At 37.8% G+C, this 25,284-nt stretch overlaps 1 protein-coding gene across 2 annotated transcripts in view; it reads left to right on the top strand.

Annotated features, from left to right (window-relative positions):
- The window catches only part of LOC115214981 (S-adenosylmethionine decarboxylase proenzyme 1), a 66,433-nt gene that overhangs the window by 25,608 nt on the left and 15,541 nt on the right, over positions 1 to 25,284 (top strand). For both annotated transcript variants that reach the window (XM_029784080.2, XM_036505350.1), the window contains 5 exons: positions 1,389 to 1,463; positions 5,636 to 5,663; positions 8,091 to 8,133; positions 9,441 to 9,495; positions 14,089 to 14,169. In XM_029784080.2, coding sequence (XP_029639940.1) covers positions 1,389 to 1,463; positions 5,636 to 5,663; positions 8,091 to 8,133; positions 9,441 to 9,495; positions 14,089 to 14,169 — 282 coding nt within the window. The remainder of the gene's footprint in view (positions 1 to 1,388; positions 1,464 to 5,635; positions 5,664 to 8,090; positions 8,134 to 9,440; positions 9,496 to 14,088; positions 14,170 to 25,284) is intronic.

Raw genomic sequence — 25,284 nt, 5'->3', positions numbered from 1 at the left:
ATCACCACATATCTCTCCTCTCTTTGCTCCAGGGAGCAGAGCTGCAGTTGTTTTAGTGTCTCCTAGTACCTCAGCTGTTCTAGTGATGTAATCTTCCTGGTGTAGCACTGCTAAACTGTCTCAAGGTCCATTATTAATTTGACACTGTGGGATCACAGCTGAAAGTAGTAGCCCAAATGGCTGGGGACAAATGTCCTCCATAGGACCAGCATGGTTTCCTGGTCCCTTGTTCTGAAAGTTCTCAGAATTTCTCTAGTGTTACATTTCTAGGGATGTTTATTCTTATATCATTTGATGTGTTAGATCTTGAAAATAAGGTAAATTGCAAAGAAAATATAACTTTGGATTATAATAAAAGTGAAATACTGTTTTCACTTAGAATAATTTTTTTTTTTTAATGAGAAAATATGTTGCCAATTTGTTCTTTCATGCTATCTATAAATTCACAATTGTTAAATATAAAAATACTGTTTATATTTTTAGATTTCAGAATGACTTATTGCACATCAGCTAAATTATGGTAGTGTACTAATCTTAAGAGACTATAAATTTATTCTTTCTTTATTAAAAAAAACAAAACAATTTTAGAAGACACATTTCTAAAAATTCGATGACTGGCAACCATGCTAGTGGGAGCGCTAAGAGCACCATTTGAGCATGATCGTTGCCAGAGCAGCTGACTGGCTTCCGAGCTGGTGACATGTAAAAAGCACCATTCAAATGTGATTGTTACTAGCATCGCCTTACTGGTACTTGAAAAAACATTAGAGTGAGTTCATTGCCAGTGCCACTGGACTAGCTCCTGTACAGGTGGCATGTAAAAAACACCATTTGAGCATGGCTGTTGCCAGTACCGCCTGACTGGCCCTCGTGCCGGTGGCACGTAAAAGCACCCACTACACTCTCGGAGTAGTTGGCGTTAGGAAGGGCATCCAGGTGTAGAAACTCTGCCAGATCAGATTGGAGCCTGGTGCAGCCATCTGGTTTGCCAGTCCTCAGTCAAATCGTCTAACCCATGCTAGCATGGAAAGCGGACATTAAATGATGGTGTTGTGAGGTTTGTTGCACTCAGCAAAAAAGTCAGTTTTATATCAAAGTTTTGGACACTTTTTTACCGTATTAATGTTCTATGATTTATATTTGCAATGACCTGTCCAGTAGCTATTTTGATGAAGTTTTTCTGATTGAGCCATTTATATTCATTAATTTTTATATTAGTTCCCTTGTATTTATGATTCCTATGTCACTTGTTTGCATAAAATATTTTCTAAATGGCTACTACAGCTGGCATAGCAACTGTAGTGGCAGCAAATATAAATAGACAAGATCAGGATTAGAATACTAATACTAAACTTGGTTGATTAAATTCTTGACAATTTTTTTTACAGGATGTATTTTATTCTCGAAAGAAATTTAGACAGCCAGAAAAACAACATGAAATTCATCAACGCTTTGAAGATGAGGTAAAAGATTATTTCATTTAATTGTAATGAATGGCAAAAATTAAATTTGTTGGGAAAACTAATGATTTTAGCTAAATAAATACTGATTTCAAATTTTGGAAGAGGAGATAAGTCGATTACATTGACCCCAGTACATAAGTGGTACTTATTTTATCAAACCTGAAAGGGTGCAAGGTAAAGTTGACTTCGTTGGAATTTGAACTCAGAATGTAAAGACACATGAAATGCCACTAAGCATTTTGCCCAGCATGCTAACGATTCTGCCAGCTCACCCCCTTAGCTAAATAAATATCAAAGGAATGTGTTATTTCTGAAAATACTGTATAAATGTGATTATATAGTATAATTTTGGAGTAGTAAGTAGAATGTCAGCTTACAATCTATTTGGTTGGCATTTTGTTTTCAATCACTGACATTTTGTTGCTAGTAAAGCCCTCTAATTTTCGAGGGCTTAATCCATCATACTGTTTTGTTAGTTTGCAGGGCTTAGCTTAAATCTTTTCCTAGACCCTAAAGAAGTCAGTAGAAAACTATTTCTGTGTTTTCTTCTTTGAATTAGCACATGAGGTCAAAGTTTAGAATAGTGGGTAACAGGTCATTATTATTATTACATGTTATTTTATCTTCTTTTGAAAAATATGAACTTCCAAACAAAGATAATTAAAGACTGGATAATGAATCTGTTGGGATATGCCCATATGGAAAGTGTTAAGATGAAAACTAAATTAGGGTCAAAATTATTTCGGAAAGTTAGTCTGTAGAACTTGTTCATTTCTTACAGTCTATGTAAGTTGACTGAATTAATAAATGTAGAGTTGCATGGTGTTGCCTGGAAGCTGAGTAGAAGTACAACTGTTTGTTTTGCTTGTTTAACATAAACAACTTACATCAAGTTTTTATGCAATACTTTTTGTTTGTAATACATTGGCCTGTATTTTTATTATGTTGATACATGTCTAAAGTTGACTGTGCTGCTGTGTTTATTGACAATTTTAATTTTGTGGTTTAAAGAAATGCTGTGTTTTAGTTTCTATCATCAACATTTAACATCCATCTTCTTTGCTGGTAGAGGTTGGGCAGTTTCATAAGAGTGTTCAGAGATGGGGAAGAGGTAACTGTAGCAATTGATAGTGAGAGATATTGGAGTGGCTGGTAAAGTTGTACGGTAGATATGTGGGGGCATGGAGAGTATGTGGGTGGGAAGATGGGTTGCAGAGGAGTTTTGAGAGGAGAGACTGTGTGTGTGAAGGGTGAGGGGCATGGCTGTAAAGGATATGCTTGTATAGCCACAATTGTACTTAGCTTGATGTGTTTCCTCAAGCACAGCAAATCAGCAGAAGTTTCAGTCCCTTGTCAACTCGTCTGTGGGGCTTAACATCTGAAGATCGTTTCTTGCCACTTTATCCCTTGTCTTCCTGTTTACGTCTTACACAGATTCCCTCCACAATCAGAGATTGACACTTAATGCTACTTTTCTCATTCATATGCATCACATGATCATATCAATGCAGTTTTTTCTCTTGCACACTGCATCTGATGCCTCTTATGCCCAGTTTTCTTCCACAGACTCTTACTCTCTGTCGTACATGCCTAATGACATTGCACATCCAGCAGAGCCTTCTAGCTTCATTTCTTTCAAGCCTTCACATGTCGTCTGCAGTCACAGCCCTTGTTTCACTGCCATGTAGTGCAGCTGTCTGTATTCAGGGCCTCTCTCCTTCAGAGTGACGGGCAGAGTGTATGATGTCTGAGAACGGATCCGGCATCATAGACCCTTTGCCTGTCACTCTGAAGGAATGGCTCTTTGTTACCAAAAAACGGAATAGATCTCTGAACTATGCCCATTGGGACACTGCTCAACACATCTCCATTGAAGTCACCAGCCATGACAACATAAGGTTTTTGTCATTTATCATTGAGATTGTTTGCAGAGGGATTTTGTAAAAATCAGTCTGACCTGCATGTGGAACGAATGCAGTGACAAATATCACTGCCATATTTTGTAAGACAAAGCTTAACAATCCTGTGACAATTTTAATCACTTTATTTCTCTGACAAAAGGATCCTTACACTATTCACACCTGAAGCTGTACCTTTGTTTTTCACCGAATGAGATTAGCTGAGAGGAAAGAAAAGGCAATGACAAAAAAAAAACATGGCAATGGTGAGATATGTATACATACAAACACTACACCTATATTATATGTATATGTAAACTAAATGTGTGTGTGTGTGTCATTATTTTAACATTCATGGCTGATGCCCTTCCTGTTGCCAACCTTCACCCGTTCCCGAGCAGGGTAATATTTCCTCATGGCCAGAGCTGTTCTTGCAGAATACTGGAAATGAGTATCACTACATGTGTGACAGTGACACTCATTTTACAACTATCGAGACAGGGAAACATAAATACACAAAAGCACAAGCACGCACACATATGAGATTGGCTTCTTTCATTTTCAATCTGCCAAATCCACTCATGAGGCTTTGTTTAGCCTGGGGCTTTAGTACAAGACATTTGCCCAAGGTGCCACACAGTGGGACTCAAACTCGGAACTGTTTGATTTGAAGGCCAGCTTCTTACTATACAACCACACCCACACTTAGCCTTGCCTGTGTGTGTATATGTTTATTTATATATGTGTGTGTGTGTGTGCTTGTGTGCATATGTATATTATGGGGTTCTTGAGAAGACCTACCTATTGTGCTGAAAAATGACTTCTGGAAGCACTGTGTTTATATAGTATAGGTGTATGTGTGTGTGTGTGTATATATATATATATCAGGAAGATGTAACACCTGTAGTCTTGCTGTCACACTCAAACTCAATCTATGACACTCTGGTGGTACACATTAAACAGATGAAAATTGTAATATTTACTACATATTGCCCACCAGATGCTTTAAATCATGGGGATTCATTTGAAGAGAGTCTCCGAAAAATGAAACAAGTATTAACCAACCTGGATGACAGCCTGCACATACTTCTTCTAGCGGACTTCAACCTACCTAATATTGACTGTTATATAAATAAATTGGTTTTTTCTGTGTTCACACTCTCCATTCTCCTTACAGAGAGAGAGAGAGAGAGAGAGAGAGAGAGATGCTGCTTAAAGTCATACCCAGGACCATATATATATAATTTAATTATTACACACCTAGCATCCAGTCCTTGCTATAAAGTGGCTGGTGTCATGAATAACATCCAGGTGTTGAAACCTTCCAAAGCAGACATTGGAGCACAATGTAATCCTTCGACACATTAGATCCTTGTTAAACTGTCCAACATATGCCAGCATGGAACATGGACCTTAAATGATGATGATGATGATGATGATATATACATATACACATCTCACATATACACTCATACCTTAGATACAAAAACGCACACACACACTTATACAAATATCCACATACACATATATACTTATTCATAAATATGACCTGGCATACTTATATATATATATATATATATATATACATGCTAGAGAGGCTAGCAATGATAGTTGCCAGTGGAGCTGCTGCTGCTGTCCTAGGACCCGAAAATTTGTTACAGTTCCTGTATCTCTCTGTGTTTGTGTCTTGCAACACAAATTCATAAACGTATTATTAAGTTGTAAACTATTCTAATACTAATAAAGCTGATACTAGCCAACAAATGGTGGATGAAAAGAGGAAAATATAAAATCATCAAGCAGTGAAATCTCTCTCTCTCTCTCTTTCTTTCTCTCTCTCACATTAAGAGAAATAAGAAACCAAGCAATATTGTTGATATTGTAAGCTTCTAAAACTGTTTCAGTAACTACCAAGAGTGTATATAACCACATGATTATTAACAATAACAGTAAGTTATATAACTTAATTATCAATAATAGTTATTATAAAAAAATTATTCATAATTAACAATTGGTATAATAATCATATGAGTAATGAGGAATGGTTGCAATTACATATGAGTTATCTTGTTGGGAAGGATTTAAATTTTAACTTCTTTATCTTTATTGCAAGTATGAATGTATGGGTGTGTGATAGTAAAGGAAAGATAATGCTGAAATATGTGTGTGTCAGCATATGTTTCTATATCTGTGAAACATTGAAGTTTATTGCTTACAATGAATATATAAAAACAAACCAATGTGGTTAATATATTGTTTCTTTTTCTGTTATAGGTCAGTCATTTGGATGAATTATTCAATAGTAAGTAATATTTTAGATAATTTAACAAAAAAGCATAGTCATATACATGCAAATTGGTCCCAAATCTACACTAAGTGTAAAAGCAGTTGCATGCACACATGCTAGGGTCAGTGTTAACCAGAAACCCAACAGAACATGTTGACCAAAAACAAGCCCCCTACATATACATGGTATTGTCTACACACCTCATCAGCATCCACCATAAATACATCATCATCATCATCGTTAACGTCCGCTTTCCATGCTAGCATGGGTTGGACAATTTGAGTGAGGGCTGGCGAACCAGATGGCTGCACCAGGCTTCAATCTTGATCTGGCAGTTTCAACAGGTGGATGCCCTTCCTAACGCCAACCACTCCCAGAGTGTAGTGGGTGCTTTTTATGCGCCACTGGCACGGGGGCCAGTCAGGTACTGGCAACGACCTCGCTCGAATCTTTTACACATGCCACTGGCACAGGTAACGATCACACTCGAATGGTGTCTTTTATGTGCCACTGGCATGGAAGCCAGATAACCGCTCTGGCAATGATCATGCTTGGATGGTGCTCTTAATACTCTACTAGCACGAGGCTCGAGTGCCAGTAAGGCGATACTGGTAACGATCATGCTTGAATGGTGCCTTTTAAGTGCCACTGGCACTGAAGCCGGTTAGCCGCTCTGTCAATGATCACACTTGTATGGTGCTCTTTGCATCCTGCTAGCACGGACGCCAGTCATCGAAGACATGCAAAGAACATAAGTGTGTGTATAATGTGTGTAAGCATCTTAAGAGAAAAGTAGAGGCATAAGAGGCATCAGATGTGGTGTGCAAGAGAGACAACTGCCAAGTGAAATCTTAGTCATGGCTGATCTTGGTGTCTTGTAACTGGCACTGATGTTGGTAGCACTTAGAGAGCACTGTTGGCGCATTGGGCTTCACAGAGGCAAAGTGGCTGAGTTCCTTTCAAGTGTTGGGCCCCACGGAGGCAAAAGTGGCCAAGTTCCTTTCAAGTGTATGTGTGTCTTTAGTATTTGTCCGAGTGTTGTGTGTGTGTGTATGCATTTGTTCGCGCGCGTGCGCGTGTGTGTGCATGTGTATGTTTGTGTGTTTTTTGTGTTGGTGAAGATGTTATGTGTGTACGTTAGTGTGTGTGTCTCTAAGTGGTTGTGTTATAATTGTCCTGGTGGTGCGTGTGTGTGAGGGTGCATATATATGTGTGTGTGTTGTATTAGGGGTTCTGTGTATGCATTTGAACATCCTGAGTATGCATTTGTGTGTGTGTGTGTGTGTGTATATATATATGTGTGGTTATGGTTTATGTAGTTTCTGGGTGTGTGCTGTATTTGCGAGTGGTTTATTTTGTTTGTATTGTTACTTTCTTGCAAACTGTTTTTAACATTTTCTTATTATCAAAGGATGTATAACTGTATTTTAATACTTTTCTGACAACCAGTACTTAACGCAACAAAGCTTTACATTTTACTTTTGACAATCTTTTTCCAAAAAAGTGAAACTGGTCAAGTCAATAAACATGTCTAAAACTCCATTGCATTTTCAAACCTTCTTTCATATATATATATATATAATACAAATAAGAAAATGGAGAAACATATTTAGTTTGTTCATCAACTTTTGGATATTATAATGTTGGATTATTTATTCATTTAACAAAATGAGAACCTCAATAGCATGCATATATATCTTATAATTCAATACATATAAGATAAGAAAACAAATTATAAAAGTCATAATATAAAATAAATTGTTGAAATCATTAAAATCACTCCTTACAGCTGTTTCAGCCTATGGCTAAAAATAGTTAATTTTATTTTTATTGCTTATGGGTATGAACATACTGAGATTGTAGGCATTTAAAAATAGGGTACTTATATATACAACCATAGGCCTCGTCAGAGGTTATAAGGAACTTTAAAAATATTAATATTAATACATTAAACATGATACACGTATTATTTAATATACATAAAAAATATGAACAAATATCTATATAGGCATATACATATATGCGTGGGTTGTTACCAGTGCTGCCTAACTGGCTCCCCATGCCAGTGGCACATAAAAAGCACCATCTGGACGTGGCTGATGCCAGTGCTGCTTGACTGGCTCCCATGCCAATGGCACATAAAAAGCACTCACTACACTCTCGGAATGGTTGGCGTTAGGAAGGGCATCCCGCTGTAGAAACCTTGCCAGATCAGATTGGAACCTGGTGCAGCCTCCTGTCTTGCCAGTCCCCAGTCAAACCGTCCAACCCATGTCAGAATGGAAAATGGATGTTATTAAACAATGATGAGGATGAGGGTCGTGTTCTGTTTCTTGTTATTTTCATACTGTTGCTATTTGTTAGGAATGGAGGAACACAATGTTTTGTTACATTACTTAAGGTCTTTCCTAGTGTTTCTTATATTTTTGTCTTTGCATTCAGATGGTGTTGCCTACACTCTAGGAAGAATAAATAAAGATTGTTGGTAAGTACATTACAAATGCAATTATAGCCAAATAATTAATTTTTTTTTTGCTTCTGTTATTACTGACATTGGTTTGCAAAGTTCTACTTTCCTTCTGTCTTCTGAAGTTAGGATATTTCTGTCTTGATTCTTCATTTTCAGTCTATTCCAATCCAAATTTTACTTTGTTTATTGTTCAAATTTCTGCTTTCATTATAAAAATAATTCTCTGTAGAACTGCTTTGTTAGAGACAGGTCACAGATGATGGATAGCGATCTGGTCACCAGATATAATGGTTAATTATGAGATTAGCAGGCACTTACTGGACAAATAAGCAACCCTGTATCAACAGTAATCTGTTGGGGGAAATGGAGCATTGGGTGACTTTGTTATCTCTCAAGAAAACTCTCACAACCCAGTGATGTAGTTATGACATGGTGAGTAAAGGCCACCTCAGATAAAAAGCCTTGTTTTTGTTGATTTGAGAAAATTACCAAATTGGTAAATGACATAAATACGACCGCTAAAAATTGCAATATCATCATCATCATCATTTAATATAGAGGCAATAAAAGTGTTCATACAAGATTGTCCTTTAAACAGGGTAACAAGAGACATGTTCAAGCATTAGGTGGAGGGGTCAGTCCATAAAGTATATTGCAGTCTCCATCCAATGTTGTGAAAATGGGTGATGGGCCTGCAACCTGTCCTGGGAAGTGTGAAATCAATGCACAAAGTTTACATATCTTGAGCCCTCAAAAAGGGTCTAGAAGGGAGCAAATCCTAACCGTTGATAACTAGAATGTGATAACATTAAGGAGTAGGAACTGGTGGATAAGGAGCAGGAACTGGTGGATGAAGCCAGATGCTTCTGGCTGGATATAGTTGGGATTTCCTCAATGAAGTTCTCTGCCTCTGCTACTAAACAAACAAACAAAAATTTTTTAAAATCAAATTTAAGGTGGATGTGGGTCCTTAGAATTTCAGTCATTGCATTTGCTTAAGGTTCTCTTTGGTTGAGTTCATTGAATGAAGCTGTTTGGTTGCTGATGCAGTTGAAAATGATGGAATCCTTGATTCTCCTGGTGAGATCTGTATTGTTGCAGTATGATGAATTGGATCCAAAAGCTACAACCACAGTTGTTAATTGTATTAATTCATGAATAGTCAGATTAATTCTTCAAAAAAGTAGCATTGCAGTCCAGAGTTTTTTTTCTTTTTTTATCCTGTTTTATCTTTGGAGTGTTTGCTGGAAATCCTCAATAGATTCTCTTTGTTATTAATGTTTCTCTGAATTTACATTCAATTAATTTTTGTTTTTGTTTAGGTATCTGTATACATTGGATGATGAAAAAATTTCAGAACCTGATCAAACATTTGAAATATCCTTAACTATATTGACAAATATCATCAAAAATATTATTTGAAAGCTGTAGGTATTACATTCCCTAAAAAGATCTACTTTTTCAAATTGACTGAATGTTTTTTTTTTATTGACACACATGTTGAAATGGTAAACTGTTAATTAATTGATTTCTACCTTGTTTATATTCATATTTCTTTTTGGCATTGTAGCATCTTCAAAGAAGTGATTTAAATATAAAATGCTACAGTTTGCATCCTGGTTGAATAATAACGTTCAATTCGAGTAAAACATATTGGACACCACTAGTTTTTTTTATTAGCTTATGAAATATAAACAAAAGAAACATTTAGCAGTTGATATTATCTTTTTCTTGCAAATAAGCACAGCAAATACCACCAGACTTAAAATAAGATAGCTATTTTAAGCACAAAATATTGAAATATATCACAACTAAATACAGAAGACATTAGAAATTCTCTCATACAATTAAAATTATTGCTAATAAAAAATCTATGTAGTCTTTTACAAAAAGCAGAACACACAAAACCCCATAAATCCTCTAGTTTTAATTCAATCAGTAAGGAGAGGTTAGTGTTGTCTTAATGATACAGTTAGGAAAAGCCTGACTGTGAATTGGAGTGGTGGTTTGATCTAAGTATCAACATCACAAAAACGAATGAATTAATTTGTAAAAGAGAGACAAAAATCCCATTATCACTGAAAGAATGGTCTTACTCAAAGAAAAATAGGAAATAAATTAATATGGCATACTCTGCAGTCATAAGTTTTCTACTGTACTGACTGAACCCCAGCATTTTATATGCTTCATATATATATATATGTGTGTGTGTGTATATATATATATATATATGTATAAAAATTATTCGATCCTTTTTCCAAGAAATCTAATGCTCGTAGCTTAGTTTTTCCTTGGGACTGGCCGGATCGGAGCGATATCAGGATTAATCAGCCGAAATTGCTAAGATGATCCGGTTCCCGACTGAAGATTAGAGGCTTCGAATGACCCGTCTGTTTTTTTGTGTCGTCTCTTTGTGTGGTTTGCCTTCTTGTCCCCTTTTGTAATTTTTATATATAATTTTTATACATATATTATTGCGGTGTAACGTACCCCTTTCTCCTATATATATATATAGTTGTTGTGTAACTCCTGGTCAACCCTGCTCAAACAGACTTATGATCAAGAGCATTCCATCTTTCATGACATTTTTTTTTTTATCAGCCATTGTGTATCTATCATCCAAGGTGTCCTTTCTTTTTTATTATGGTAGGGTGATTCAAGAGGGATTTATTTCTAGTAAGTCAAGCAATGAGAGGATCTCTTGCTGGCTGGTGTAAAGAGGTCAGGGCAATTCATCCTCAGTTAACGTCTGCTCTCCATGATGGCATGGGCTGGAGCTGATGAGTTGGAGAACTGCACCAGGTTCCAGTCTGGTTTGGCATGGTTTCTACAGCTGGATGTCCTTCCTAATGCCAACCACTCCAAGAGTGTAATGAGTGCTTTTACATGCCGCCAGCAACAACCATAACTATGATTCACGGGTGCCATATACATGGCAGTGGCCAGCAAAGTGGCTTCTTGACAAAATAAGAAGCCACTAATGGAGGTGAAGTGGGAAAAGTAATTTTGGTCAGGAATTAAATATTCAAGAGTGAAACTAATCCAAACTGTATGAAGGCCAAGACAAATTGGTTAGTGAACTGGCGAAACTATGGAAGAACAGATTTTAAATCCAGAGAAGGATGATAGAAACTAATGAGTTAGGAGAAGAGTTTGTGTGAAGGCCTGTGGCTAAGTGGTTAGGGCATTCAGCTTACGATCATAAGGTCATGAGTTCAATTCCTGGCTGTGTTGTGTCCTTGAGCAAGACACTTTACTTTTATGTTGTTCCACTCCACTCAGCTGGCCAAAATGAGTAGTACCTGTAATTACAAAGGGGCCAGCTTTGTCACACCCTGTGTCCTGTTGAATCTCCATGAGAACTACGTTTAATGTACACACGTATGTGGAATACTCAACCCCTTGCACGTTAATTTCATGAGCAGACTGCTCCGTTGATCAGATCAAGTAGAACCCTTGTTGTCATAATCAGTGGAGCACCGAGAGAAGAGTTTATAGAAACAAATAAGTCAAAAAATGGTGAAAAGTTAAGCAAAAAGATTCGTACGACAATTTGGATGTTCAACTGGCAGATGTTGAACGATGATGTTAAGACAGGAACTGAGCATTGAAGACAGTGGCCAGTGTGTATGTAGAAAACAGTCATGCTATTAGAAATACTTAATACTGATTGAGTGAAAAAAAAATCTTGTGGCCAATAAAGGAAAACCAAATATACAGGAAAAAGAGAGGTTAGGTTTGGGATGCTGGGCTTCAATGATGATAACATAATGGAAGGTTGGAGCAAATATTTGAAATAGAGCATGAAGATTTTCATTTGCATTATTGTTGTTCTGAGTGATGAATGTCAGAATATTTTATGATATTTAGTTGCATTCTGAGATCAAATCTTACTGAACTGATTTTACCAGTCATTGTTCAGGGAGTTAAACTATGTAACAATGAAATATTGAGTTTGATTAAAGTGACTGAGCTGGTCACCTGCATCGTTAATCAGGTTATTCAGGAAGGTGTAATACCCAGTGACTGGAGTAGCAGCGTAATTGTTAGGTATGACAAGGGTAAGGGTGATGCATTTGATAGAAGCAACTATAGTGGCATCTAACTTCCTGGACAAGATGCTGAAAATTATGGAAATTATGGAGAGAGTCATCAATTAATTTGGAGCAGAATTGAGCTAGACAAAATGTAGTTGGGCTTTGTCTGGGGAAGAAGTATTACTGACGTTATCTTCATAGTCCGGCAACTGCAAGAGAAGTATTTAGCTAAGAATAAACCAGCCTTCGATAGAGTGCCCCACTGTGTGATGTGGTGGGCGCTGAGGAGGCTAGGAATAGACGAGTGACTGGTGAAAGCTGTGCAGGCCATGTACAAAGGGAGGATGCATGGAGAGTGTGATAGCTAGATTAAGAATAGGATGAAGGAAATGCAGAGAGCTGTTACCTCTGTTGGCCACAAAAGGTTTCTTTCTCAGAGTGAAAGAAAGATTGTATGATGCATGTATACAGACAACAATTCTACATGATAGTTGAGACAAGGGCTCTGAATGCAGAGAATATGCAAAGGTTAGAAAGGAATAAGGCTAGTCTGCTCCACTGGATGTATAATGTAAGTGTGCATGTTTTGACAGATTGTCAGTGCTCTGAGAGAGAAGTTAGACATAAGAGGAATTTGTTGCAAGAGAGGAGACTGCACTAGTTTGGTCATGATGTGGATGGATGGCAACAGCGCCATAAAAATGTGCTGATCTCCCAAAGTGGGTGGAACACATGGAAGTGGGAGACTGGGAAGACAGGAGATGAAGTACTGAAGATGAACCTTTCAGGTGAGATGACAAAAGACTGAGATACCTGGTGCCTTGCTATAATCAAGAAGACCTGTACTCTGCGGCAGACATGTTAAGACCAATCCTGCTGCTGGTGTAAAGCACTCGTGATGATGCTACATAAAAGTGCCCAAACGGCGACATGTAAAAACATCTGTGTGGCATCATGTAAAAGAGCCCATGCAGTACCACGCAAAAGCACTCTGCACACTCTGTAAAGGGGTTGGTATTAGGAGGGGCATCCAGCTGTAGAAACTGTACTACATCAGACTGGAGTCTGGTGCAGCTTGCCAGCTCTGATCACACTGTCCAGCCGATACCAGCATGGATAACTTATGTTTAATGATGATGATATTTCAATGCAAAAAAAAAGGGTCAGTGATATTATTATTATTTAAAATAGGTTGGCAATGTGAAAAAAAAAAACAACTATTATTAAAATTTTGTATATAAGATATAGAAAATGCTTCTAAGCTACAGATACAACCATCTTCACCCACAATGTATATGTTACTAACTTAACCTAAACTACAAACTTCACTGACAAACCTTTTTTGAAGACATTGTTCTAATAAGCACAATACTTTATACAATTTACATTATAACACAAACAATGCTAAATGTTGCTGCTAAACAATCCTGAGCAAACTCAGCTCCAAATATTGAACTTCAGCAATTCAATATTTTTGTTCAAAATGATCAAGCCTCTCTTATTCCAAATCTTTTAATATTACTGTAATTCTACTTGATCCAGATACCTATTGACTATACATCCTGGCTGTGCTGCTAACCACCTCTAAGTACTTGAAATATCAGAAATCAGTTCTCATAGTACACAAACTTGAACTTCCCCCATTCTCGTCTTTTGTTTGATTTTTCTACAGGTATATCATACCTCTCATTAAGCTTTTTGGTTTACTTTTGCTCTGGCTACATTCAATCATTAGATCTCAGCATTTTCCATCTATCACATTTTCCTTCCCATTCACCTGTTAACGATGTTGAGCCTGTGATTCAGCTCTCTACACCAAGTTAGTATTTGTTATGAAAAGAAAAAAAATTCTCAGAAAATACGTCATCATTTCTTTATTCAGGAAAAAATTCCAATATTACTTTTCTTATCAAATTTTCCTTAACATTTTTACTTACTTATGTGGAATATGGATCAAGAAAAGATGAAAATCTTCACCAAAGAAGCTAGTTCTAATGGCTCTGAAGCCAGTCAGGTTTGTTCATAATTTTTCACATATTTGTTAAAGCCCTTTGTTGAAAGAAACTTGATTACACTGGCCATATGCTATCAAACTTTCGCAAGTTAGGCCTATTTTGGGGTGTATTTGTGCTGTTGATTCCAAATATGACAGTTTTGCTCTACCAGCTCTTGTTTTGAAAATACAGCATACATTTTCATATGCTAATTTAACCCCTTGGGTACTGAAATCAGACAATTTTAAAAATTGCATCAATTTTGCCTTCTGATTAATTAATGGTCTTATTATATTACAAGAATTACTGCAATATTAATGCTATTAAAATCATTATATGGTAATAGATCAGTACAAGAGAATCTACAGAAATTTTTGTAATTCAAAAATAAACCAAAATGATTAGTGAACATAATAAGGTGTAGCCAGTTTCAAGCTGTGGACACACAAGAGGTGCAGTGGTATTACTGGATGACGAGTATAAGGCGGCAAGCTGGCAGAAAGGTTAGCACGCTGGGCGAAATGCATAGCGGTATTTCGTCTGCCGTTACGTTGTGGGTTCAAATTCCGCCGAGGTCGACTTTGCCTTCCATCCTTTCGGGGTCGATAAATTAAGTATCAGTTACGCACTGGGGTCGATGTAATCGACTTAATACCTATGTCTGTCCTTGTTTGTCCCCTTTGTGTTTAGCCCCTTGTGGGTAATAAAGAAATAGGTATTACTGGATGACTAACGGAGGAGGTAGTCTTTACAGACGGCAGATGTGCAGATACATTAAACACCAGGATTGTACAAAAGATAGACTCCCTCATATGCCAGGGGGATCCCTGGAAGTAGTAGACAGTTTCCGTTACTGAGGTAACCAAGTTAGTAGTTGGGGTGGTTGTTTCAAAAGCATAGCTGCTAGAATAAGAATAGGCTGGGTGAAGTTCGGGGAACTATTACATCTGTTAGTAACAAAGGACCTCTTCCTCAGAGTGGAAGTCAGATTGTATGATGCCTGTGTACAAACAGCTATGCTACATGGCAGTGAGACATTGACTGTGACTACTGAGGGTAAGTGAAGAATTGAAAGAAATGAAGCTAGTATGCTTTGCTGAATGTGCGATGTCAGTGTGCATATACAACAGGTTAATGATTTGAGAGAAAAACAGTATACATAGCATCAGTTGTAGCATGCAAGAGAGAAGACTGCTGATACAGTCATGTGATGTGTAAAGATGAGCACAACTGTATCAAGAGGTGCCAGTTTCAAATTGCAGAGGGAACCTGTGGAAGAGATAGACCCAGAAGTGGTGAGAAAGGATGAGAAAAGACACATCAAGCTAGGTAAAAGTATGGTTGCCCTTGCATACAAGCTTATCGACTGCTACTCTCTCCAGCTGAGCATCCCTGATCTTGTGGGCTCCTAGATGCTGGTGCCACATGAAAAGCATTCATGCTGATGTTGCACCCAGTACACTCTGTAAAGTGGTTGGCTGATTGGTATTAAGGCTCCGAACCCTGGAGGTCTGATTCATGTTAGGGGACTAGGAGACTACTATTAGAATTGGGTAGCAGAGCAGGTTCTATTAGCGGGATCTGCATGGCTTCTCACATCTTGTAGGGGAAAGTGAGAGAGAGAGAGAGAATGACTTGTAGGAGTTACAAGAGATAGACAATGGCAATGAGGTGCCCTGGTGGCCCCACAAGGCACAAGCTGAGCAGAAGTACATGGTTGGATGGGTAGTTTGCCAGATTGTGTAGGAAGGAGGATGGGGGTCTGCCAAATGGGTTGGGTTGAAGGGTGGATGAATAAGAACAATAAACTGGGGAAGATAGGGAGATGCAGAAAAGAGTGGGTGGTGGATGTGGCAGGAATAGTAAGATGGTATAGTTGCCAAAGGGGAGGACAAGAGAGGCAGATGTCTTGGTTGGGTAGTCTGTAGGTGTGGAGTGGGAAGGGGGTAAGAAGCAGACATAAAGCATGATAGGAGGGGGAGATTCATTGTAACTTGGATGGAGACCATGAAAGAGCACTTCCAGAACTCAGTTTTGTGGAGGAGGATGAGTCCTTTTTAGAACTTCATATTGCCAGAAATTTCAATTCTTCATCAACTCTTCTGTCAGGTTTGGTCCTGAGGTCAGTCTTTGCTATTTCATCCCATATCCTCCTGGGTCTTCCTCTTCCCAAGTTCCAACTACAGCATCTTTGTACTAATTCGTTCATGCACCCTCACATTGCATATCCAATGGAGCATGCTCGGTTCATTTCTTTCTAGTCTTCTCAAATCCTTTGCATTCAAGGCCTGTGTCTCCCTACCATGCATCATACAATCTGCCTTTCACTCTTAGGGAAAGGAGCTTTAGTCAACAGTGGTTGTAACTCTCATGTGTGTGTTTATGTGCATATGGGTGTATTTACATCACCTTGTCTTGACATTGTCCAATAATTGCAAATGTCTTCATCATACAAGAGGTATCCTTCGTTTCCAATTTCCTGTGAAAACCTGTCCAGTCATGGGGAAATATTACCTTGCTTGATACAGGTGAGGATTGATGATAAGAAGAGTATCTAGCTATAGAAAATTTGCCTCAATAAATTCCATCTGATCTATGAAAAAGCATGGAAAAGTGGACGTTAAAATTTTGGGAAATTTACTCTATAAATATCCAAAGCAGAAACCTTTAATTCAATGCCTTTTAAGCTTTTGTGCTAAAATAAACTGATTTAGTAGCATGTGGGTTTAGTATCCTGTGATATATTAATATTCTCTTTATCATCTCATCTCACACTATTTTTCATTGATTACCCACTTTATATGAAGTTCTAAAAAGGTAGAATATAAGGGCCTCTAATTTCAGTGAAAGAGCAAATATGTCAGTGTATAAAAGAAATAAGGTACACCTCCAAAACAGGAGCTTATCAGGTAAAATTAATTGTGTATTTGGAATGAGGGCCCCAATTAAACCCAAGGATTTGTCAAACTTCTACGATACTAAAACATCTATTGATGAGTGTTATTATGATCTGGCAAATATTAAAAAGTAGGGATGAGTTGCAGAGACAAAAATTGAACTCGGGGAAGCAAAAACAAATGTGAATTGAGGAAGGTTCAGCATCTCCAAATTAGTCGAAAATAGTTCACCAAATATGTTTCATCATCATCATCATACATCTGCTTTCCATGCTGGCATGGGTTGGACGGTTTGACTGAGGGTTGGCAAGCAAGAAGGCTGCACCAGGCTCCAATCTGATCTCGCAAAGTTTCTACAACTGGATGCCCTTCATAATGCCAACCAATCCGAGAATGTAGTAGTTTCCTAGTATGATATTCAAAATTAACCACGCTAGGCTTAAATATGGTTATTAGGGAAAATATTTCAGTTTAGCTAACATTAATATCTGGCTAATCATGCAAGGAGTCAACTCTGAGCATTTCTAAATTTTTAGCTGTTATCAACAGCTGTGTTATGTTTACTCTGGTTCTGTGGTAACTAGCCACATTAATGTAAAAATCATCATCATCATTTAATGCCTGTTTTATATACAGGTATGGATTGGATAGTTCAACAGAATCCAACCTGTCAGAAGGCTGCATTGAACTTGAATGTCTACCTTGGCATGGTTTCTATGACTTGATGACTAATACCAACCACTTTACAGAATGTATTGAGTGCTTTTTTTTTTTTTTTGTGGTACTAATACTAGTGAGGTGAGCAAGTAACTCTGACCCTTAACTGAGTGGGAGTAGAGTAGTGTGGGAAGTTGCTTTGTGCCAGGTGTTGAGAAGCTAAAGTATGTTAGGGGGACAGAAGCAGGTGTCTTGCTGTAGAGGAGATACATGGTTATCCCAGCTGGAAAGAGAGGAAAGATAGTAGTCATGAGATGTCAGGGCATACCCTCAAGTCAGAAGGTGAATATAAGAGAACTCATGGACAGAGGTTCAGAAAGGGTGGGTGGATTTGTAAAAAAAAATAAACCCAAAGTGGTGCCAGAAAGAGGGATAAATTATAAAGGTGCACTAAAAATACTGGTAAGAAAAATGTGGGTTTGATTATCTCTGGAAATACGAGATTTGAAAATAATCATCATCTACTATAAATTTCCATTATTTGATGGAAAATGTTTTATATTTTTTTCCCCCTGCTCGCGGTGGTTGGACTAAATGATGCCAATGTCAGTGAAGTGAGATTATTTTGTATTGCTGTTTGAAATTTAACATCTCTTTGTTAATCATGCAGCCAAGTCTCTATGGCAGAGTGTAGAATTTATGGCAAGTATTTTGAATATAGATGTTGCTGTTTGTTCATTTTTAAAAGACTATCCACTAATGAGAAATAGTGGGCGGTCTTTTAAAAATGAACAAATAAAAAATTATAATAATAAAATAAACATGTATCTCTGTAAAAGTGAAATAAAATGATTGAATGATAAAGTGATAGAACAGCAAAGCTTAAATGTGCAAGTATGCAATGCATACATGTATATGTATATATGAGGGTCAGCTGAAAAGTTCATAGGCTGACCAAAATACTCATGAAGTCTAACCAAATGAGGATTATTTTTCAATATAGTCCCCCTTGTGGTACACACACACTTCTTCCATTCGATCCCACTGGTGAAGAAGCTTTTATCCTGTTGGTAAAAAAAAGCTCATCAACAGCAGATATAATGTCATCATCAGTGCAATACTGGTCTCAGCTAAGTGTTTTTTTCACTTTGGGGGAACATATGATAGTGAGATGGGGCCAAATGAAGAGAATAGGGAGGGTGGTCAACCAGTTCAAAGTCACAGTTGTGCACAGCAGCCATTGAAACCAAAGACCTGTGTGCTGGGGCATTGTCCTGAGGAAACAAGATCCCTTTTGTCAGTTTTCCTGGACCTTTGGTCTTGATAACCTTTTGTAGCTGCCTCAGCAAGGTGGCAAAGTATTCTCCATTGATGGTGTGGCCCTTTTACAGATAGTCAATAAATGCTCAATGTTTTCCTTGGTGGTGGCAGTTGTAGGACGTTCAGACCCTAGATCATTTCAAGAGTTGCCTTTTCCCTCCTAAATTCAACTACCCTCTTTTGTACCGTTGTTAAAGCTGGAGCATTATTCCCTAATCTAATAGCCATGTCAAGATAAATGTCCTTGTTGTTTAAACCTGTTTTCCTGCTTGGTAGCACCTCAATATCAAATTGTTTTTCAAGAGAAGTCTTCTTTGAACAGTCAGATGTCAGTTTACCTGGAAAGAAACAATGCAGTTATTAATAAGAAGAGTTGAAATTAATGCAGGCAAGGTTTCACAGCTCTAGCATCACACCTTCATAGTCAGCCTATAAGCTTTACAGCCTACCCTTTTATATATGTATATACCTCTAACTCCAAAAGTTTTTTTCTCTCCTTGTTATTTCCTTTTGTTCCTATCTGTTGAAGAGTGTCAAACTAATACACCTGTCTTCGTCTTTTGTTTTTCTGTAAATTTCAACTATAAATATATAGGTGTGTAAGTATACTCTTACATACCTATCAACTTTGTCACTGTATATCTCTGTCTGTGTGTCTGTCTATCTCTCTCTCTTTACCCACCTGTCCCTTATCTCCCTGTATCTCACTCACTTCCTACTTCTGTCTCTCTAGTCACACTGTAACCTATCTGCCCACACATCTCCCTTTATTTCACCCTCTGCCTCTTCACTAAATTATTATTTTTTTTGCTCTTCTTCACCCTTTTCTATATTGTCAGTCATCTTTTAGTCTCCCACAGCACATATCATTGCTCGGCCACCCTACTCTTCTTCATCCATTCATTACATACCTACTCAACCTTACCCAATATCTACATCATTTACTCTCTTCCCTACCTTTCTCTCCAGAGCTTGTTCATTTTATATATTCACCTGGCACCCATTTCCCTGTAATTTTCACCCTCTCTTTTTATAGTTTGAGTAATTATGGAGCTCTTCTACAGTAAGAAACCCATTCTTTTGTAGCCCTACTCTCTTGAAGGGGATCTTAGTCTCAGAAGCTTCAAGGTGACCTCACTAGTGCTGCTACCATGAGAAAAACATCCAGTATGCTCTGTAAAGTGGTTGGCATTAGGAAGGGCATCCAACCATAGAAACTCTGCCAAAGCTGTCAGAGCATGATGCAGTCCTTTGACCCATCAGATCCTGTCCAACCCACACCAACGTGAAACATGCAAGTTAAAAGACAATGATAATAACAAGGATGTGTGTCTGTGTGTGTATGAATATGATTGTTTTAATGTCCACTTTCCCATGCTGGTATGGGTTGGACAAAGTTTGTCGAGGCAGATTTTCTGTAGTTGGATGCTCTTTCTATTGCTAACCCTCACCTGTTTCCAAATAAGGTAATATTTCCCCATGGCCAGATATATTTTTCACAGAATATTGGCAATGAATGACACTGCTTGTGTGACAATGAAAAGCATTTACAGCTATCTTATGTCAAGACAAAGACACACACACATGCACGTGCATGAAATGGACGTTTACAGTTTTTGCCTACCAAATCCACTCACAAGGCTTTGGTCAGCTCAAAACTATAGCAGAAAGTACTTGCCCAAGGTGCCATGCAGTAGGACCGAGCCTGAAACTATGTGGTTATGCTGGGTTGCTGCCGTGATGTGAGTTGAAACCTGAACAATTGAGTATAAATCACACAAGGTCTAAACAAACAGTAGCACTGTTGGCTGGGGACTAATGGAATGTGACTCTCTTCTTTCCACCACTTGACTCTCACTGGGGAAGGGATTTAACATACTTGCATATTTTCTTATATTGAGGCAGATTTGGTTAAGTACTGCTGTGATATGTGTGACCTGGTACAATTTGTCTTAATGCCATAGAAGGTTGAGAAATGGAGTAAAGGACAGAGAGACATTAAGACAATGATCAGACTCAAAAGATGTATAAAACGGGAATTTTTGACTTGACAGTACATATGAAATATTGTCGAGTAAATTAAGCTAAATTTATATTTTTGTCATAAAATATTTTATTTAATCATCAGTGCATTCATATTTTCACTTGAAACTACTTTTCTTACAAATTTGTCATATTTAATTTGTCAAAAAATTTCAAGCACCGTAGTTGGATCAGAAGGCTTCTACCACACTACCTTCTTCTTCTGACTGCACATTATTTATTACAGAAAACACTCATTCAACGGGTGCAGAAATATCAGGAACACAAAGAAGGTATACTACCAAAACACTAAGATTTCTTACTAATATACAACTTTTTTTTTTGTATTTGACAAAAGATATTTTCCCAGTTTTCTTCATCCTTAAAATTTTATTGCCCAAACTTTTGCCTTAGAAACCTAAAAGCTCTTTGCAATAACAAACACATCAGTTTATCAATGTTTACAACTTGCTTTCCAATCCCTTGATTGATCTTAATTGCCAGCTTCTGGAAACCGGGTTAAGATGTGCTTTCAGAATTTAACCATACAAAACCTTCATTATAAATTGCCATTGACAAAGTAAAGCAAAAAGGTTCATTATTGACTGAAAAGTTTATATTTACAAGTTTCGTTTGTGTAACCTGGAGGGTAGATGTGTTTCCATGAACGTGTGGTTATGATGTATGTGTGAGCCTTGTGCTCAGTATATGACGAATGAGAGTTCAATGCTACCAGTGTTAGTTGTGCCACCTGTCTTAATACAAATTCATCAGGAATTGTGTATTGCTGCATATCTAATGCAATTTTGAAAGTGCTAACACCCACTCTTCACATACTTCTTGTGTTTTGCAGGAAACCATTGAAGAGCCATAGCCCCTCGAATCCCACACTGTTGCAATACAATGTTCTCATTTTAGAAAGAGTAGGCAAGACTTTTGAAGTTATGAAATTGCATGATGTTTTCATATTTGTATAATTTGAATGCCAAACTTTTTTGGCACCAATCCTTTCAGAATTTCCCAGATATAGATGATTGCATAATATTCTTTAAGATTCTTTCAATAAATGCATTTCGGCATCAATCTATTTTCTGTGGTTTGTTTGGTTTGCTTCCAGTTCAGTATTGGGCTTGGCAGTATATACTGACCATATGTCTAAGAACAAAGGTCAACCACAGAACTAATATATTCTCTTGTTCTGATTGTTCTCAGAATTCATCCTATGAATTTTGTGCATGTTTCTACCATTTTCCAAATGTGCATGTAGAATGCTGTATTGTTACTCATTACAATTCACGGTTCCCATGCTGTGTCTGATTCTGTTTTATGGACTTCCTTCCAGTCCTTTGTATCTATATTCTGTATTGGAGGACTAGTAACAAAACACATGGAATGTGCATCTGTTGAATGCCATTTTGTTTTCTTCGGCCCTAATAACAGTATTGAGGCCCTTCTCTAAAGTTTTTAACACCCTTTAGAGTTTTTATATCTTTTGATATGTTTGTACTTTCAACATTGTTTGTGAGTGTGGTTCTATGTTGACAACCAAGGATAAATGTGATAACACTGTTACAAACATTAATGTGACCCTAAGACCATACCCTGTAGTATCCTGCATGAAACAGTTGATTTTGCAGAGAGGCAGCTGTTGGTTGCAACAACCTGACTTCTGCCTTTCAGGAAGTTGTATCACTCTCCTAGTTTTCTGACTGTACTTAGGTTACAAAGTCTGTATTGTCCCTTGATTGACTTTGTAAAGCCTACACGTATTACATCAACATTGGATTTGTCAAGCAGCTGTTGCAGCACCCAGTCGCAATGCAGCAGAAGCTGTGTGAAGCAGCTTCTGCTTTGACCCAAAACCATGCTCGTTATTATCCAGTAGGCCATTTTCCTGTAAGAACAATATCAAATTCTCCTTGATTATACATTCCATGACATTGATATGTGTGGAGACAAAGATACATCATCATCATTTAACGTCCGTTTTCCATGCTAGCATGGGTTGGACGGTTTGACCAGGGTCTGGTAAGCCATGGAGGCTGCACCAGGCTCCAGGCTGGTTTGGCAGTGTTTCTACAGCTGGATGCCTTTCCTAACGCTAACCACTCCATGAGTGTAGTGGATATTTTTTTACATGCCACCGGCACAGAGGAGGCTGGCAAATGGCCACGATCAGTTGGTGCTTTTACGTGTCACCGACACGGATGCAAGTCAGGCGGCGCTGGCATCTGCCATGTTCGGACAGTGCTTTTTACGTGTCACCAGCACAGGTGTCTTAACTACAATTTCCACTTGATTTTTATTTTGATGTTGGTGTTGACGTACTTGACTCAATAGGTCTCCTCGAGAACAGCGGGTCACTCTACAGAGCTGTAATATTTTTTCTTCTACTTCCTTCTTTCTGGGTAGAATGTATATCCTTCTTCAGGTTTTGGGTGATTTTTGCCAGTCTTCAGAAAGAATTTGAAAAATAACTAAACTGATTTGCCTAATGTTTTTCTTTAGACATGTTTTTAGGAATTGTTGGGAAGTCATCAGAATCTGTCGCTGAATTTATACTCATTTTGTCTACGGCAGCTATTACATCACTTTCTTTTAGGCCTATGCCATTGACGGCTGAAATTTTTTGAACGTAGGTCCCCGTCTTTTGTGAAAAACTCTGGGTTCAGATATTTGTGTATCAGTGGTGTACTGAACATTTAGAACCAGTGAATCGCTTCCTTCAAACAGTGGCCATATGTTGTAGTGCTCAGAGTTTGGTTCTTTTAAAAGTTGTAGAAAACTTTTGGATTAGTCTTTATGATCTCTTGCCCACTTTCTCACCATGGCAGTATTTTATTTCCTTTTCAGTGGCTGATTCCTTTTGTTTCTCAGTTATTTGTTTACTCAAGCCCTTTTATTTCAGCACTTCACAAGAATTTTCCCATATCTGCGGTTAATAATTCTTTTAGCATTGCTGTACTTCACTGGAACAAGTTTTAATGCATATAATTTGCTTGGCTGGTATATACACCACTTGAAGGGTTTTTGATTATCAAATCAACTCTAATATACAAACAAATCAGAACTTGGATTTCATGCAGTGTGTGAGAGAGAGAGAGAGACTCACATGCACACACACACACACATGGCAACATAATCAAAAATATACTCTGATATATATATAGAAGGTAATGCAAACTAAGAGGTTGAGTGATGACAAGGGTTCGAGATATGTGGGAGAAAAGGTGCATGAGTAGGAGGAGGCAGACAGTGGTGACAGGAAGTAGAGGAGGAGTGTGTGATGGGAGAATGTATAGAGCAGAATTGGGCATTCCTTTGATATAATTCGACACAATCAAAACATTTGACTTTGGGTATTTTTGTGCCAAATGACATTTGCCGAAATGAGAGGAGGAGAAGAAAGCTGATGGGGTGTGTGTGCGTGCTTGTTATTGTGTGTGCATGCATGTTCTTGTCTGTGTGCAGGTAAGAACAAATATACAAAGCTATTTTTCTTCAAGTTTAAAGTGAGACATTGCTGGCATAATTTCGTTATATTTACATACCACAACCCATAAATACATAAAAACAGAACAGGTACACACACAGACAAGAACAAGCACACACACACAGACAAGATCATGCACGCACGCACACACAGACAAGAACAAGCACGCACACACACAACCCATCAGCTTTCTTGTTCTCCTCCTCCCATTTTGGCACGGAAATACCCAAAGTCATATGTTGTCAAATGTTTTGATTTTGTCGAGTTACATCAAAGGAATGCTACAGAATTGGTCCAATGTAGCTTCCTGTATATGGAGGTAATAACTTCCTGAACTGTTCTTGCCAGAGCTTACTCTAGCTACTCTACTTTCAGATCACTCTCTTTGATTGCTAATTAGGTCTTCTAGGTAACAGAAAGCATCAACTACTTTAGAGCACCATCGAGACATTTGGAGAGAGTCTACTTTGCATGTATTCTCAGTACCTATTGCCCCTGTGCATCTACCACATATGAAGTCTGCCTTCTCTGTTAACTGTGACCCCTCTACACTTCTTGTACATTCATAGTTTACACCAAACAGAATACCTACCTGCTTTTTTCTACATATTAAGCAAGGGCATTTCTCTTATGATAGCAGAATCTTATCTTCTCGCTTGCTTACTTTACTCTTTACTAAGTTTTACTTTGAGGCTTCTCAATTCAAGGTTTTCTTTCTGTGTTATGAATTTTTTGTTTTCTGCTTC

Source organism: Octopus sinensis, linkage group LG8 (genome assembly GCF_006345805.1).
Source record: "Octopus sinensis linkage group LG8, ASM634580v1, whole genome shotgun sequence".
Lineage (NCBI taxonomy): Eukaryota > Metazoa > Mollusca > Cephalopoda > Octopoda > Octopodidae > Octopus > Octopus sinensis.
This window is presented reverse-complemented; position numbering and strand designations above follow the sequence as displayed.